Source organism: Rhinolophus hipposideros (assembly GCF_964194185.1).
Source record: "Rhinolophus hipposideros genome assembly, chromosome: 3".
Classification (NCBI taxonomy): domain Eukaryota; kingdom Metazoa; phylum Chordata; class Mammalia; order Chiroptera; family Rhinolophidae; genus Rhinolophus; species Rhinolophus hipposideros.
The window spans coordinates 20,686,167-20,704,519 of record NC_138049.1 but is presented as its reverse complement, the minus strand read 5'-3'; the positions used below and the strand labels follow the sequence as shown (position 1 = coordinate 20,704,519).

The window sequence follows — 18,353 nt, the reverse complement described above, 5'->3', positions numbered from 1 at the left end:
GCTCTAATTCACTACGGATTGACTTAAAGACACTAGATTTACAGTTGTTTTTTTACATTCTAAGACCATTGCAAACTTCTCTATCTGTCCTACCTAATCCACCATCAGGAATAACAGCAAGTTCAACTTCATTCATCCCAAGCACTGAAGGATTTTTAAGAGAGAAAATCCATCCACATATTTAAATACCAACCCTGTTATGGATGCTCTTTGATCTTAACATTATCTACTTTTTGGTTAGTACCAATCCAGGTAAGAATTAAGTAATATCAAAGATATGAACAGTTAATTTTGCTTCATTTTACTCCTTTACATCTGCCCCCTTTTACAAGGATTCTAGTGTCAACTTGTTCTTCAGAACTATTTTTATCTCATATTGTCTTTTGTAATAAAGTATAAAAGAACCTAAAGAACCTGAACATCTTTCACCTTTTGATTTCACTATTCTGTGGCCCTAATTAGATGAAATTACACCTAAGGAATATAGGATAAAACAAGAAATTTCATAGAAAGCTAGTTTTTATTCAGGGAAGAATACTTTAAGTTTCTTGTAACACATCATTATAGTTGATGGAAAATACATTTCATCTTCAAATAATTACAATTATAATGTTATTATAATTATATAGTAATAATTATATATAGTAATAATAATTATTATATAGTAATATATTATTATAGAGTAATATTATATAGCAATATTAATATTACTATATTAATTGCTATTTATTTACTATTAATTACTATTAATTTACTAATATTATATGCTAAATATTATTATATAGTAATAATAATTATATATAGTAATAATTATATATAATATATTATATACTATATAATTATATATAGCATAATTATATAATAATTATAATTGTATTATAATATCTTAGTTATTAATTTGATTCCAGAATAAAAATACAGTGAAATTCTGTATGAAATTTAATTGTATATTAGAAAAATCTATAGAAATAAAATATTTACCATTCAACCGTTCTGTAGACCCATGCATCTACTTAGTATGTGAATTAATGGATTTTGCAAAAATAATTAATTAAAAGACACGTTTAATTAAATCACCAAATCTATGAATTAGATAATATAAGAAACACATACACTTAAAATATTGGTCAGTAATACCGTATTTTGCCGTGTATAATGCACTCCCATATATAATGTGCACCCACATTTCTGGCCCAAACTTTCAGGGAAAAGGAATTAATACTACCCATGTATAATGCACATCCTTATTTTTCCCTCACAAATTTGGGCAAAAAAGTGTGCATTATACATGGCAAAATATGGTACTTTTTTTTTTTTAAGTTATCATTTTGCAATCACCAAAATAAAGAGCTAGTAATACACTGCTTGGAGTGAACACCTGGTTACCACCAGGCAGAAGTTGGGTCACAGATTAAGAAATAATTGGGACCTCGCCCATAACATGGGGTAATGAAGGGAGAAAGAAACGAAATATGGGCACAATCCTTTGGGATCATCAAAACACAGCAATAAAATGTTCACATACGCTTTTTCACTTGTGTCCTTCGTTAGTGGAGATGGGTTCCCCAAAGCATAGAGTAAGTGATGGTCTCTCTAATCTAGTACAAGTGTACTGCTATGAAGATTGCTGAATGTAAGAGGGTTGATTCAGTCACAGGGACCTCTCAGTCTCTGAGGAAAGATAAAATCTATATTTCTCTCGTTTGTGTTAAAAGATGAGGGATGTCAAAAAATACTGAGACAAGCTTCATGACTAATACAACTGTGGTTTTAGTGGTGAAAATACTAGACATCCATCCATAGTGGGCCAAACCTAAGAGGGAACCAACCTGAATCATCCATCTCCAAACTTGTAATCTATGTGAGAAATCAATATTTCATATCACTAAACATTCAACATTCTACAGTCAACCAGATAACATTATTTTGTCCTTCAAATATAATTGGAATAGATTCATGCTCATGGAAATATGTAAATCATAGATCTGTTGTTTAAATAAGGATATTTACATCATAATCCTCTAAATGGGGTTAATATACTTTAAACTTTTTCAATTTTGAAAGCAAAAATCTGGGTTTTTTCTTCCCATTGATTGGACTGAAGATACAGTTCTATTGAAATCTGAAACTAGACATTACATATATCTGTAATTTTACTTAACTACACAGATAACAAAATCATTGAACCTTATTACTTGTGTTTCTACAACTCAGAATTCAACATTTAAAAAGAAATTCCTAAAGACAGAGAAGTGTCACAGACCAGAGGAATTTGGGGAAACATGACAACTAAATGCCATGTGGTATCCTGTCCTGGGTCCTGGAACAGAAAGAGGAAGTGGTGAAATCCGGAAGTGGTCAAGTTTGGAATGTAGGTAATAGTAAAAGCAATAAAACAAATTAACTAGTTCCTATGGTTATACATGAGCGTGCATGATTGCATTTTTGTGAGCATAGAATAAAAATATGTCCATTAATAACACAACAAATACCCATTAAAAATAATATTAAACAATAAACAAGCTTTCAAGATTCCACCGACTTAGTCGATTTCATACTAAATTAGAGGCATGAAAATTTAAAGTAGAGGCTCAAACCATATACAACAGGGACACTTTCATTACAAGCAAGTCACGAAATCAAGATGAACTCATTATCTATTACCAACCAGACCACAGAAATGTGAATAGAAAAGTAATTCGCTTTACACTTCTAACCCAAGTAGATAGAAATTTTTTCCGTGCAGACATTCAGTACCATTTGCTCTGACCTAAAACTAAATAGTTTACATTTGCACTTATGTTTCCTTACCCTCCTTCAAAGATTTTAATTCGGATTGGCTCAGTGTGTTTGGATCCAATATCTTTATCTCCATGAATATCTCCTTTCCCTCTTTCCTTTAAGATATTTCCCACTAATTTCCTTTCTAATTTGCTGCCAAATAAAAAGGATGTATCAGGTTTCATCTGTAGGATAAAAAAAAAAAAGAGAGAGAATCATTTCATATGCTTTCTCTAAGACAAAGGGGAAGCCCACATATCCAGCTCTTCTATGATCTCTGAAAATTAGCCTCAGATCCATACTAAAAGGCTAGTTACATAAAATAAGGGACAATTGGGATAAAATGAGAAAAGAATGACAGCATCTACTGAATAAATTCAACACTTTGTTAAAGAAAAATACTCGTTTAACACATTGCACAACACTAATAAAAACATTTTCTATATTCTGAAGTAGCAATTCAACGCCATCTTTATTAAGGAAATATTTTCAAAATTTTTTGAAGGGCAATGATGACTGAAATAAGTAAAATATATATTTTAAATCCTCCATTTGCTTATTTAACAACAGCATAAATTCCAAAGAACCCCTTATTAATAGTTTTATAATTTTACATGTAAGGCATTAATTGTTCATTTTTTTAAACAAACCAGGTAATCGCTTCGGAAAATGAGTTCTGAGAGAAATCTATAGAAAACACATTTTAGTAAAAAGTATTGTCAATAGGAATAAGCACTCTGAAGTTTGCGAAGTTCAATTCTTACATCCTGCACGTCTCCTGCCTGATCTTTTCTTTCAGTATCTACTCCCTGTTCTATATCCCCATTTCACAATTTCCTGAATTCCTCACATCAAAAGCAAAGTCAATCTGCTAGGTCATTAACATAGGTCAGAAGGAAGAAGAACCCAGAGGAACTGGTCCTTGAGGTAGAATTTCATGGCACCCAGGTGAAGAAGATACTTTGTGGTTGGGACTTTCCTGAGATCCTCATCACAAAGTTCATGCTCGTGGCTTTTCTCATCCATGAGCAGGACCAGTGCTGCAAAGGACTCCCCCAGCTCTGACCTTCATTTCACTGTATTTTTAGACAGTATGTCCTTCACTATATATTCTGCTCAGCAATCAAATCTACAATACAGAATGCTTTCAGAACAATATTCGTTACCTGAGTGAACTGCTTCCAAGCATTTGATGACGTCAGCTTGCCAGTTCCAGGCCTGTGCATAGCAGCCAGAGTATAAATTTCTGTGGTGATTTTTTGCTTGGACCTCAGAAGAGCCAGAGTAGTCTTGGTGTTCAATCCTGATGGGTTTGGGTTACAGGAACTAATGCACCATGAAGCATAAACTGAGGATTTGAAGGTGGCCTGTTGCACGTAATTGGGTTTTGTATAATTCAAGAAGCACCAACTCACAGTAGTTGTTGTCCGAAGACTAGGGAACTGAAGAATCTGCTGGAAATCTGCCACGTCCGTGAAAACCAGAGTTGAGTTTGCCATTTTCCCGCTTGGGCCGGAGGCCATGTGGACCAGCATGCCAACAGGCAGCTTCTGGCCCCTTCCTTGCTCTTCGAGCTGACTGTCCCCCTGTGGCAATGATGAACTCTGTGGGCTCATACTCATATCTGAGGCTGTCTCATCAATATCTAACTCATCTGAGGATTCTCTGCTTTCAGAAGGCCCACTGGACTTCTGCCCGAGAGAAGGTGCCCTGGAGATGGGCGGGAATGGCTCTCTCAAGGGCATGCTGGCAGGCGGATGGTCTTGAGATGAGGAGGGGGACAGCGAGGAGAAGGAAGATGACCCTGACTGCATGCCATCCTTTGGCTCAGAAGCACAGCCTTGGCGAACTAGTTGGGGTTTCTGTGGGCGGACGAGATCCTTTTTGATATCTGAGTTGGTTAGCTCCACAGCACTAAGCTCCTCCACAATCTGTCCATACATCTTTTCTTCTTTGACCCTTTTCTGCTGCTTTGTTTCCATGAAGAGTTCTAAGCTGCTGGCTGGAGAAAGCATACGCTTGCTACCTCCCAAGGTGGCGACACCATCAGAGGTGGAAGGTAAGCATAAGGGAATTGAGGATTCTAAGTCAAGGGGTAAGGTCTGAGGTACTTTCCAGATCGGGTATTTTTCCAAGCCTGCATGCTGCCCCAACATCTGGGCAATGTTAAACCCTATTCCTTGCATGGCCGCATTGGTTACCAGTGTTCTCTGAGTCACGTTCTCATCAACTTTGCATATGACAATTGCAGGACTGTTCTGCCCAAGTATCTGAGAAATACTTGTGTACATGACACTCCCATAGGATGGGACGTGGGTCTGGATCCTGACAGGAACCACTGTTCCTGGTAAGGACTGTAAAGGCCCAGTGTTTGCCAAGGCGAAATCTTCTTGAAGAACTTGCTCCGAGGGAGTATCAGGTGATTTGGTGCTCTGGTCTGATGGAAACTTTGGGAGAAGGTTCTTTGAGTGTAGCCCTGATGTTCCTGAATAGCACGGGTACGTTTGCTCTTTTGTGTGTGTATAATCGGTGGCTTTCTTTCCAGTGTGCTCTGCAATATGCTCTAAGGGATAGCTAGGATGAATTTCCGCCTGGAAAGGCTTGCCATAGCTCTTCTGAGGGTGTGGCACAAGGGGATGTGGGAAATGGGCTTGCCACCAGGGAGGCTGCTGAGCTGGTAAGTGAACCATACAGACAGTAGGATATTGAAACTGAAACAAGGCATTCTGGATCGGAGAAAATGGAATTGTTTCTTGATGCGGAAATAAATGTGGTTGTTCAGACAAGTGCTTGCTTGTAATATAGGATGTCGGTTGTATCAAGGGATTTCTCAGAGACTCCTGACTATCCATGTGCATGATCTGTTGTTGGGCCAGGTGGAGTGGCCCTGAGCTCAGCTGGGCACAAGGACCCACAATCTGCTTCCCTGGGTCCTCTGCCTGGAGAGGAGGCAGCACAGAGGACGGGACATGGTGCCACGTGGACCTGAGGCCAACATGCAGGTGCTCCAGCTGCTCCTGCTTTACGCCCAGATCTGTCCCAGCCTCCCCCTGGGCAATCTCAGGAGAACCGCTGAAGGAAGCCTGACGTACCAGGAAGCATTTCTTCCTCTCCCGTGATGGGGATAATGTGGAGGTCGATGCCCCTGCCACTGGAGCATGGGACAGATTCCCATAATCAAACGATTTGCTTCGAATTTCTGGGACTTCAGTTGGGTGAGGGCAAGGCATCTGCTCAGACGAGCAGCGTCGCATCTCTTTCTGATGGTGGTGGCCTGGGACAGACAATGAGTATGAACCAGCAGGGACAGTCAGAAACTCTGAATGCTTCCCAAACTCATCTTGCTTACCAGGAGCAGCGAGCTTAATGGTTTCTTCTCTTTCAAAAGACATCGAGAAGCTGGAGCTATGGGACAAGTTGCTGTCCTGACTGGGGCTACGAGATAGGCCTGTGCCGACAGATTCAAAGCTGGACTCCCCTGAAGAATGTTCCATATCTGCAAGTCGCAGACGCTTCTTTTTGGGTGGCAGCTTCTCCGCTGGGAGCTGGGACAGGGTCTCACTCCTCTGGGGCCACTGAAATTCCTCCACAGGCTTTTCTGGCTCTTTACTCGGGACTTCTTTCTCCTTCTCTGGCTTATCAGGCTCCTCCGTCACTCGAATCTCAGGAACCTGAATGTTGTGCTGGCGAACCAGCCTGGGCTGTGCGTGGTAGGACTGCTGTTGAACTTGCTGAGAAGGGGATGGTCTGCCCCCATTTTCTGCACTCTCCCCTGGGGGAACCCACTCTGGACTCACAGGGGCTTCTGAAATCTCACTGTCACAGGTCTCGGAAGGTGAAGAGGCTTTGTCTTGTGCACTCGTCACCAGTTCTGATGACTCAGACCTTTCAAATGAATTGGGTCGGCTCAGCGAGTTTGTGTGTTGAATCACAGAAATCACATTTCCTGGAGGTTTCCTGACCCCGAGGTCTGATGTCTTGTCTGAATCAGTGGCTGAGGGCAACTCTTCTGACCCAAGAGATGGACTTCCAGATTGTAGTTGGGGTCGACATGAGTCAAAGCGCTCAGAGTGACCATGAGAAGAGTTCTCATGCCCAGGCATGGCGAATCCACCTCTCACACCTTCTGGCATCTGTACTTTGGGGTCATAATCTGAGGTCATCATGCCCACGGGAGTGCTTACAACGCTGCTGCAAATCATGGGGGTGTCCTCCTCATCCCCCACACTCTTCTCTTTCCGGCGTTTCCTATTTTCACATGTAGTTCCAAACATGGTTGGCACTCCCTGCAATGGCGCTGAGGGATCCGCAAAATATTCTCCACCATGTTTTAAAGAACTTAAGCAGGAAATGTCCCTGTAGCCTTGCTTTGGTGTTTCCAAGTCTTCCCACTTCTTGTAGGGTTTCCGGCAGACATCATAGTCATACCCAACCCTTTCCCCAGGAATCAATTTCTTTTCCTTCAAGGATGACCCTGAGATGCTCTTTAACATCCTGCCATGATGCTCTGCCTCCACGTGTCCCTCCTGGACAGAAGGCAGCTCAAATGCAGCTTGTCTTCTTAGCATGCGTTGAGGGGCGATTCCTACAGTCCCTGGATAGAACACATCGTCAGAACCAGTCATCCTCTCATCAAATGAGTGACTTCCTCTCAAAGAAGGAGGAATGCTTAGATTAGTTGCTGAAGAAGTTGGCATTGAGTTGCTTCGAATAAGGGGTGAAGAATCCACAGGAGCTTCTAAGAGGACTGGGCTGCTGCCTTGGAAATTTGCAGCATAAAGTTTCCCATCATTCCTGATAGGTGATGGAATAGTCTGGGATTGTCTGGACTCACTGTTGAATTTAGTGGATTTGAGCATGCTTGTCTGACTGGGGTCGATTTCTCCTTTGCTTGGGACCAGCTGTGAAACAGGATCTTCAAACATCTTGATGTCTAACCTGGTGTTCACATGAGGTAATGATTCCATCATCCCTTTCCTACCCATGCTGGCGCGCTCCTGACTTGCGGTTGTAACACTGAGTGTGTTTCTGGGACTAAGCCTACAGTATTTTCCAAAGATGATTTCTTCATAAGACTTTGCATTTGTGTTTGGAGGGCTTATTTGCTGCTCTGCACTTTCTGAGCGAGAAAAGTAACCAGAGTCAGTGCTTCCTTTACTGTGCGGGCTCAGAAGGTTTAGAGATGGCTCAGAATCTTGTCCTTTTTTCTCTGACAGTCTTAGTGCAAGTTTTTGTTTCACTGTGTGAGAGTCATCAGCCTTAGTACTTAAAGATGGATTGGGTAGCATATCAGAGCCAATATACTGAGAGCTTTCGTTAGGTAAAGGAATCCCGCTTTTGGGAATAATCAAAATCGGCACCTTCATTGGACCTCCCAGTGATTCTTCCAATGACCCATGATAGCCCCCTCTGCTGGCAGCATCCAGTGGGACTGGTGGACCAGGACTCATTTTGTCAGAAGACTCAACAAATAGAGAGCTCTCCTCATCTGTGTCTGTACTCTGTTCACCATCTGAATGTATTTCTGCTTCTACATCAATAAAACCAGCCTCTAGGTCCAATTTAGCGACAGCTGACTCTGTGAAAGGGACCAGTCCTGCCTTAATTGCGTGGGCATGTGACTTCCTGTGCTTGTATAGATTGCTCTTTGTCTTGAAAGAGAAGCCACAAGGGATACATGGGTACGGTCGCTCCCCAGTGTGGGACCTGATGTGTTTCTTCAGCACGCTTGGTTTGGCACATGCCCTGCTGCAGTAAGGGCAAATGTACTTGCCGGGCTTCTTGGGTTTGTGCTCTTTCTTGTGAGCATCTTCTGACTGTTCAATACTTTTCTGGGAGTATTGGCTAAAAGCGGGGTTCAGACTTGAAATCTTTTTTCTGGGATAACCACCACTGTGGCTGTGGATAGGAAAAGGAAATAAGTCCTCGGAGGCAATAGATGGCAAAGGGCCAGGGAAAAGCCACGGAGGGCCTTCAAGGCTCTGATGTGGCTTGCTGCTGTGCATGACCCCCTGTGGCAATGAGTGCTGAGGGAAAGAGAGTGAATGTTGGCATGAATAAGGACTCGGACGGGGCGGTGGGTATTGCTTCTCTGTGACTTGCTGTGCCACTTCACCGGGGGAGGCCAGTTTCCCAGAACCAAAGAGTTGTGCTGATGCTGTGTTTCCAAATTGCTCTGGATCTATTTGTGGTTGCCGTTGTCCTTCTTGACTGCCAATAGTGCTCATCTTAATAACAGCTGATTGTTCCTGTCTCCATCTACCTGATGCTTTATCAGTTTCTCCAGACCTTGAGGTAGCTTTTTGTCCTAGAGCTGTGTCCCCAGTGTCCATTTTGTTAAACAAGGTCTTAAGTGCTAGTTTGCTTGAAAGTCATGCAGACTCATGGAGTGTCTCCAAAGCTGTGCTTTTCAAAGCTTGCTTGTTTCCATGTCCTAGGATATCTGCAAACTCGCTGAGCGCCCCTTCTTGTAGGACTCTTCCACACCCACCCCGTAGTCTATGGGCAATGGGAATGTCCTTAGACCAAGGCTATAACACAGTTCTCTCCATTGTAGAAATGTCCATCCAAAAGCTAAGTGCAAATCTATAAGATTTCTTATGGCATTTGAATATTTTCAATTAGGATGAAATTGCGATGATGAATCGTCTAGGAGAAATTTTGCCCATCAACTAGAGCAAAGTTCAATTGCCAGTTTCACTAAGACAAAATGATCTGGGGGAAAAAAAGGAAATACAAAGAGATTTTCATAACAGTTATCAAGTAAGAAACCAAAACCAATCCAAACTAACCAACAAGAAATTGGATAAATTGAAAATGACTTTTACTCCAAGGAATTCTTTTTATAGCTGTTATATTAATTCCACAATTAAAGGATATTAATATCAAGCTTAACATTAAGTCATAAGCATAAATCTCTTCAATGCTTGAATTGTGGTCATTCTCTTAAATACACCTTAATTTTGGTTAAAAAAGAATTTAAAGAAAAACATTTGATAAATATTTTTTATAAAATCATAGTATTTTTTAAGCCTTCATTAATATAAATTTAGAGCTATTCCTAACCAAGTTTTATGACTTGCATGCTGAAGTATACTACATATTTCTCTATGTAGATACATTTTATAGACAATACAAAATATATATTTATAAATATATAATTATATAAATATGATATATAAATATATAAATACATAACATAATATACAATATGCAATATAAATATATTTTATAGCTTAAAAGCAGTGCTTAGTAGAGCTAGACAAAGGCTATAAGAATCAAAGTTTGTTACAGAACTTTGGAAAAGGAAGGAAAGTGAATCTAAAAAAACAATTATAAAACCTTCATAAGCAAGACGTATTTTGGGGACAGTTTAAAAATGTAATGATTACCTGACTGGTTTAGAGTTCTCATGAGCATGATTGTCTTGACGCTACCTGGGTGGAAAATAAATCCCGTTAGGAAAAATTGTTCTATTAAACTGCAGCATTTCTGTATACAAATGTCAATTTGTCAATTTAAAGTTCATTATATAGAGAGCTCGTAATGCTATGTGCCAAAAAACAAAACAAAAACAAAAACACAACAAAAACCCAGCAAGTAACTTTTTAGAATACACTGCATTAAAGCAGTAAACTTTATTATTGACACTGTGTCCAAAACTCTTTGAATTCAAAAAGAAAAAGTTATAAAAACTTCAGAATAATATTTTCTAAGGTATAAAATTATTATATCAAAACACCTTGTTTTTCTTTTTTTTTTTTTGCCACAATTAGCCTGGTTCTAACATCTTACATAGTAAAACGTTTAGAATAGCGGGATTTTTTATTGAACCTATAGGTTTGAACATTTAAATGAATAAGTTTCCTTTTTAGAAAACATGCATCACAGCAAATAAAGGAGTCCTCTAGATGACTGTGAATGACTCAGGAAGAAAACCTGACAACGTAGAAACTATTAGATTTTAAGTGAACACTCAGCTTCCTTAAGCAAATGGCCAATGTATTACCCAGAGGATTCTGAGAACTTTAATGCTCAATTGTACCAATTATGATGAAAGCTGAGATGTTTCCTTGATCGGTAATGTGGCAGTGCTTATCAAACTAAGAAAGCTCATGACTTTTGGCCCAGAAATTCCATGACTGGAAATATATCCTTACAGATATACCTTCACAAGTGCACAAAGATATGCATACAAAGATTGCTTAAATACATTATGGCTCCACCATAAAACTCAGTCATTTTTTTAAAAAATGAAGTACAGTTATAAGTACCGATATAGAAACTCGTACAGAAGAGAGTAACATTGAATGCAAAAATGTTTACTGCACCTTAGGATGTATTTAATAATCCCCTTTGTGTAAAAGAAAAGCAGACAAGAAGCAGAAAATTTCTTCAAGGATGCCAAACAGCTTTTAACACTAGTAAAATTAAAGAAGTAAGTACCAGGGAGTCAGGGGGAGTGGCAGGGAGGGATTTCTACTTTTCATCTTATGACTTTGGTGTTTTTACTTTTGTTTATTTTCTTTTAACACAAGAGTGTTTATCTTTTTAATAAAATATTCATTAAGACAAAAGATGTAAATGTACTACAATTTCTCAAACTAAAACAAATACCAGTCTCACTTGTGTGTCCAATTTGCTCCCTAATACAGAATACTACTATGATGATCATAATAGCAGTTATGCTTAGAAAAGGAAAAGGAACATGGAAATTCCCACAGGAACAATAGGTCTTTTGGATGAGAAATCAGTAGCACCAGATACGTGTGGCAAGACATCTGTAATTAAGATGTCTTGATTAGAGCCATATAGATTTGTAAAGCAGTCATTGGAAAAACTAAACAACAAGCATAATAACTTTGGTTTATAATATGTACGTAATATGTACGTAATATATGTACGTAATATATGTAATATATGTAATATACATAATATACGTAAAAAGTTTTACTACTGGATTGAAGTTTTCCCCCATAGTGATTTTTCTATACATCCCTCAGTAGGTAATAAGGCAAAAATTGAAAGACAAGTGATGGCCTCAATACTTCAATGCAAATTTACATAATATGTCAATGCAGATTTACTTCTTCAGTTAGGTCCAACAATCATGCTAACAAGAAGAATACAGAATGTCAAACTCAAACACACTAACATTTTAACTTAATCAACTAAATATTTCTTATAGACACAACCTCTGTCAGACTTTCAGAGGTGAATTACACCCTCTAAAATTGAAGTAGAGTGTATTTTCAATTCAAGACAGAAACATTTGCAACTATTTCCTTAACTAGGAGTCAGAGCCTGACCTGAATAATTTCTAAGTGACTTTTCATATTTAATATTTTACCATGGTATTGATCTATGCATACAGTTCCATTGCTAGTAAACAGTGATAATAGTTTTTTATTACGCATTTACTGTGCACTGGATACTGATATAAAACTTCATATACATTATCTTACTTGATCTTCATGACAACCCTATGCAATAAGTGTTATTACACCTATTTTACAGCTGAGAATTACACTTAGGGAGGCTGAGTGTCAGAACCAAAATCAACTCCAGGTTTGGCTGACTTCCAAGCCCATGAGGTTTCACCTCTCCCATCCACCTCTGCTGTTAAATTTTATCACAACTCAAAACAATCCGATATCTTCAATAATACTTTTTCCTAAATATTTTCACTTGACTTCAATATTTCCAATGCTTTAATTTTTCATGGTACTGGCAGAATATATCAGTTTTGTATGGTTGTGGTGAAGAAATTGGGCCCAACATGCCATTTCCTAGAAATCAAACAAATCCATAATTTAAATAATGCTCAAAATGAGTATATAGAGGTATTAATGAGGACAGCTCCTTATGAGAACACGATAAATTCTCATGACAAACAACTCTTTTACTTTGTTCTCTAGAAAGCATTACTTTTAAGGAAAGTAAAAATTTCATTCACAAGTAAAAATTAGGGATAGGATTACTTTCCATCCATTGGTTTACACATAATTATAATTTTGCTTAAAGTATAGACTTCAAGTTAAACAAGTAAGTAAAATTATATGAAAAACAGGACTGGAATAATATATTTAATAATTAAATAGAATACAATATTTTCATTGAGCAATGAGGTAATACCTTTATAAAGCAGATGTTTTTAATTTTTATAGTTTACAGTAATAAATTAAAATGCTTACACCTTAAACAAAAGTATATACAATAGTTATCCACTAATGACATAGCATAGAAAAGAGATGCATCAAATAAAATTCGTACAAAAATAGCAATAATATTTTGTTAAAGAATAGATCAGAAGATGAAAAAAGTTGATTTACATAAAAATTCAAAAGCAGATATTTAATGGTCAGAACAAGAATGATCTAAAACATTTAGTCAATTGTTGTTGGGTATAAATGTTAGGAAAAGGGGAGTAATCAGAAAAAGTCATATCTACTATTTTACTGAAAAAATAAAAATCACTTTTGCTGATATTAACATAATGCCATCCTATGTTCCAATAGCATTTATTTTCCAGAAAATTTTTAAATTCAAAACTTTAACCGTGGTAAAAAACACATAACTCAATTGTGAAAATAGCTTCTATCCACAAAATCTCTTCCTTTTAAATATCTAAGACATGTCTGCCTAAGATGTCCTACCATTTTATCACGAAATTAGATGACACCCGAAGCCACGCTCCCTTCAGGAAGAGTAGGTCATTCAGGAAGAGCTCGGAGCTGGAGGTCCCAGCAGTACCAGGGATTTCTCTGGTCTACATCTGCATTCCTCTGAACTGTAACGTTTAACTTTCACTTCAGTAAAAAGCTTAAAAATATTAGGTTGGTGCAAAAGTAATTGCGATTTTTTTCCCCAATTATTTTTAACCTTTGAAACCGCAATAACTTTTGCACCAACCTCATTTTACTTGAAAATTAGAAATCACTCCTCTTTCACATGAACCTTTTGCATTAGATTTTAAATATATATAAGGATAATCTCTCCAACACTAACCGCTATCCATAAAATCACTTTCTCTCGAAATTTCTGAGGCATATAGAGAAAGGTAGAGGAGTGAGAAAACGAATGATGGATGCTTTGGGGAATTTACTGATCATATTCATGAACCATTAACAATATGGACTCTTTTCATGAATTTCTTTTCATGAGTTGCTTTATCTTGGAAACTGAAAAAAAAAACTTTGCAATGTAACTTGTGTGTGCCACAGGTCTATCACAGGACATGGCGTGACTCTCTCCTTACCAGGAAAAAGTCAGGAGTATTCAAAAGTCACTTGGCTGCTCTCCTCAACTTATACTTAGAAAAAGTTCACTTTCATTCTACCAAACCTTCAAACAGGATCTAATACCAATCCTGCTCAAACTCTTCCAAAAAATTGAAGAAGAGACAGTACTCCCTAACTCATTTTATGAGGCCAACATTACCCTGATACCAAAACCTGGTAAGAACAACGCAAAAAAAGAAAACTGCAGACCTGTATCTCTGATGAATACTGATGCAAAAATCTTAAACAAAATTTTAGCAAATCGAATACAACAATGCATTAAAAAGATTATTCATCACGACCAAGTGGTGTTCATCCCTGGGGCACACACAACATGGTTCAACATCCACAAATTCATCAATGTGATACATCACATAAACAAAATAAAGGACAAAAATCATATGATTATATCAATTGATGCAGAAAAAGCATTTGACAAGATACAATATCATTTATGATTAAAACACTTAATAAAATAGGTATAGAAGGAAAATACCTTAACATAATAAAGGCCATCTATGACAAGCCCTCAGCTAATCTCATAATTAATGGTGAAAAACTGAAGCCCTTTGCTCTACGTTCAGGAACACGACAGGGCTGTCCCCTATCACCTCTGCTTTTCAACATAGTGTTGGAAGTCCTTGCCAGAGCCATCAGGCAAGAGAAAGAAATAAAAGGCATCCAAATTGGCAATGAAGAAGTTAAATTATCACTCTTTGCAGATGACATGATGCTATATATAGAAAACCCTAAAGACTCCACCAAAAAGCTGTTAGAAACAATCAACGAATACAGTAAAGTTGCTGGCTACAAAATCAACCTACAAAAGTCCATTGCATTCCTACATACTAACAATGAAATCTCAGAAAAAGAAATACAAAAACAATTCCTTTTGCAATTGCAGCAAAAAGAACAAAATACCTAGGAATAAACTTAACCAAGGATGTGAAGGATTTATATGCTGAAAACTGTAAGACATTTTTGAAAGAAATTGAAGATGACACAAAAAAATGAAAAGACATTCCATGTTCCTGGATTGGAAGAATCAACATAGTTAAAATGGCCATATTACCCAAAGCAACATACAGATTTAATGAAATCCCCATCAAAATCTCAATGGCATTTTTTAAAGAAATAGAACAAAAATCACCAGATTTGTTTGGAACCACAAAAGACCCCGAATAGCCAAAGCAATCTTAAGAAAAAAGAACAATGCTGGAGGTATCACACTGCCTGACTTTAGCTTGTACTACAGGGCTACAATAATCAAAACAGCATGGTATTGGCAGAAAAATAGACACATAGACCAATGGAATAGAATTGAGAACCCAGAAATAAAACCACATAAATATGGACAGATAATTTTTGACAAAGAAGCTAAAAACATACAATGGAGGAAAGACAGCCTCTTCAATAAATGGTGCTGGCAGAATTGGATAGCCACGTGCAAAAGAATGAAACTGGACTGTTATCTGTCACCATGTACCAAAATTAATTCAAAATGGATCAAAGACTTAAGCATAAGACCTGACACAATAAACTGTATAGAAGAAAACATAGGTAATAAACTTATAGACCTTGGGTTCAAAGAGCATTTTATGAATTTGACTCCAATGGCAATGGAAGTAAAAGCTAAAATAAACAAATGGGACTATATGAAACTTAAAAGTTTCTGCACAACAGAAGAAACCATCGACAAAATAAAGAGGCAACTGACTGAATGGGAGAAGATTTTTGCAAACAGTTCCTCCGATAAGGGTCTAATATCCAAAATATACAAGGAACTCATGAAACTCAACAACAAAAAAACGAACAACCCAATTAAGAAATGGGCAGAGGACCTGAAGAGACATTTCTCCAAAGAGGACTTACAAATGGCAAATAGACATATGAAAAAATGCTCAACATCACTAATCATCAGAGAAATGCAAATAAGAACCACAAGGAGATATCACCTCACCCCAGTCAGAATGGCTATCATCAACAAGACAAATTACAACAAGTGTTGGAGAGGCTGTGGAGAAAAAGGAACTCTCATACACTGTTGGTGGGAATGCAGACTGGTGCAGCCACTATGGAAGGCCGTGTGGAGGTTCCTCAAAAAATTACAAATAGAATTACCATATGACCCAGCAATCCCTCTCCTGGGTATCTACCCAAAGAATTTGAAATCATTTATACATAAAGACACGTGTGCTCCAATGTTCATTGCAGCTTTGTTTACGGGGGCCAAGACATGGAAGCAACCAAAATGTCCTTCGATAGATGAATGGATAAAGAAATTGTGGTATATATACACAATGGAATACTATTCGGCGTTAAGGAAAGATGATATAGGAACATTTGTGACAACATGGATGGATCTTGAGAGTATAATGCTAAGCGAAATAAGTCAGACAGAAAAAGCAGAGAACCCTATGATTTCACTGATATGTGGTATATAAACCAAAAACAAGACAAACAAATGAGAAACAAAAACTCATAGACACAGACAACAGTTTAGTGGTTACCAGAGGGTAAGGGGGGTGGGGGGAGGGAGATGAGGGTAAGGGGGATCAAATATATGGTGATGGAAGGAGAACTGACTCTGGGTGGTGAACACACAATGGGATTTATAGATGATGTAATACAGAATTGTACACCTGAAATTATGTAATTTCATTAACAATTGTCACCCCAATAAATAAATTTTTAAAAAAAGAAAAAGTTCACTTTCAAAACCATAAGGATTTCAAAGTTTAATACAAGATTTGATAACCACATTTGTTTTTTTGTGATGCTTTTACTTAAGAATCTAACTCTACCAACAATAGTATGAGTTTCTGAGCTTGTGTTTTATTATTTAAATGTATGAAAATGCTTATAGATAGGGAAATAGTTACTTTGGACCTCATAATACTATTATAAACCATCAAATGTACCATTGTATATACCTGCGATTTTAGTTTAATTTCCTCAATAAAGATCTATTTGGCGCTATAAAGATCTATAGTAATGTGGTTAATTATAGTTACATTACTCTTCTATGCCTTCGTAGATGTATTTCATTTTTCATGTTCTCTAATTGTGTGTTAAAAGCAAATTCCCAATCAATTGATATGTTTAAAAAATGCAGTATGACAGCAATTCTCATATGAAAACAGCCAGTTATCATTTCATTCTCTGAGATTTCTTTTTATGGTAACCAGACCCACGCAAAGCCATTTTTGGCACCCATTGCCAACAAAGGAGAGTTATTCCAAACACAGTTTCACATGCACATCTAAAATTTTCCCCTAATGTCTTTGAGTGCTACAAAGGCAGTAAGATATTTTGCCAGAGGATGCGACTTTTGGGTTTCCCGTGGATGACACTCCAGCTGATAGGTGTCCTTCAGTCAGTAAAGACAGATGTTATCTAACAGGCTCAACACAATTTTTAGAAAGGGGGAGTGTTGACAAAGGTACTACCTACTGCATGGCTATTTCAGTGCAATGGAGCTAAAGGAACTGAGCATAAGAAAAGGAAACAATATACTGCATGGAAGAGTTGCCATTTCTCTAAATGCATGCCCTCCCCTTTGGCCACTCTTCACGTCCCACTCAAATAAATCTGGCAAACAGTTACATAATTTCCTCAGGCAGGCCCTGAAAGGAAAGGCACAGAAACAGCCTCCCATATAGACCTTCACAGAGGTCTCTTCAGGATAACAGCTGGGTGGGATTGGCAGGAAGGCAGGTTTGCTCTGCAGATGAATAAAGGCCTACAGTATCCAGGGTTGTCAATCTGGGATCCTTTGCTTAGAAAAACATTATCTTAGAAAAAACTTTACCTCAGGAAATTAATCATTACTTGAGTGGTGGCAAAAGTCAAGTGAGCATTAAATAATAACATCCTAAATAATAATGGATGGCTAAATAGATACAATGACTGGCAACAAACACTACCTCTCTACTTCCAAAATTTTAATAATAAAACTTTTTAAAAATGAAAATGGATATTTGGTCTTTTCCTGAGAATTTGTCGGTCTTACACTTGTAAGCAAATATATGTCTTATGATAGTAATTATTTTAGAGGCCATCTCCACTTATTTGCTTTTCAAATGCCAGAGATAAAGCATAAAGTATCTTAAGAAATACATGAGCATCTCAGAGCACTGCTGCTTTCACAATGATGGCCTACAAGTCACTACCGCATATGAGTACTGGATGAGGGGAAAAAGGATCTACAAAAAAACCGTGGTGAATGCCAGAGTCCAACTGAATCCAGACTTATTTCCCCAGGATGATTTTTAAAAAAGTCACCTTCCTGAG

The 18,353-nt window shown here is 37.7% G+C and overlaps 1 protein-coding gene across 14 annotated transcripts in view; it reads right to left on the bottom strand.

Annotated features, from left to right (window-relative positions):
* Positions 1–18,353, bottom strand: part of HIVEP2 (HIVEP zinc finger 2) — a 186,774-nt gene that overhangs the window by 13,436 nt on the left and 154,985 nt on the right. For 13 of the 14 annotated variants that reach the window (XM_081045334.1, XM_081045345.1, XM_081045340.1 and 10 more), the window contains 3 exons: positions 10,173–10,217; positions 3,948–9,495; positions 2,812–2,966 (listed from right to left, as the gene is read on the bottom strand). In XM_081045334.1, coding sequence (XP_080901460.1) covers positions 2,812–2,966; positions 3,948–9,113 — 5,321 coding nt within the window. In that variant the 5' untranslated portion in view covers positions 9,114–9,495; positions 10,173–10,217. The remainder of the gene's footprint in view (positions 1–2,811; positions 2,967–3,947; positions 9,496–10,172; positions 10,218–18,353) is intronic. The other variant, XM_081045337.1, reaches the window with a different exon arrangement.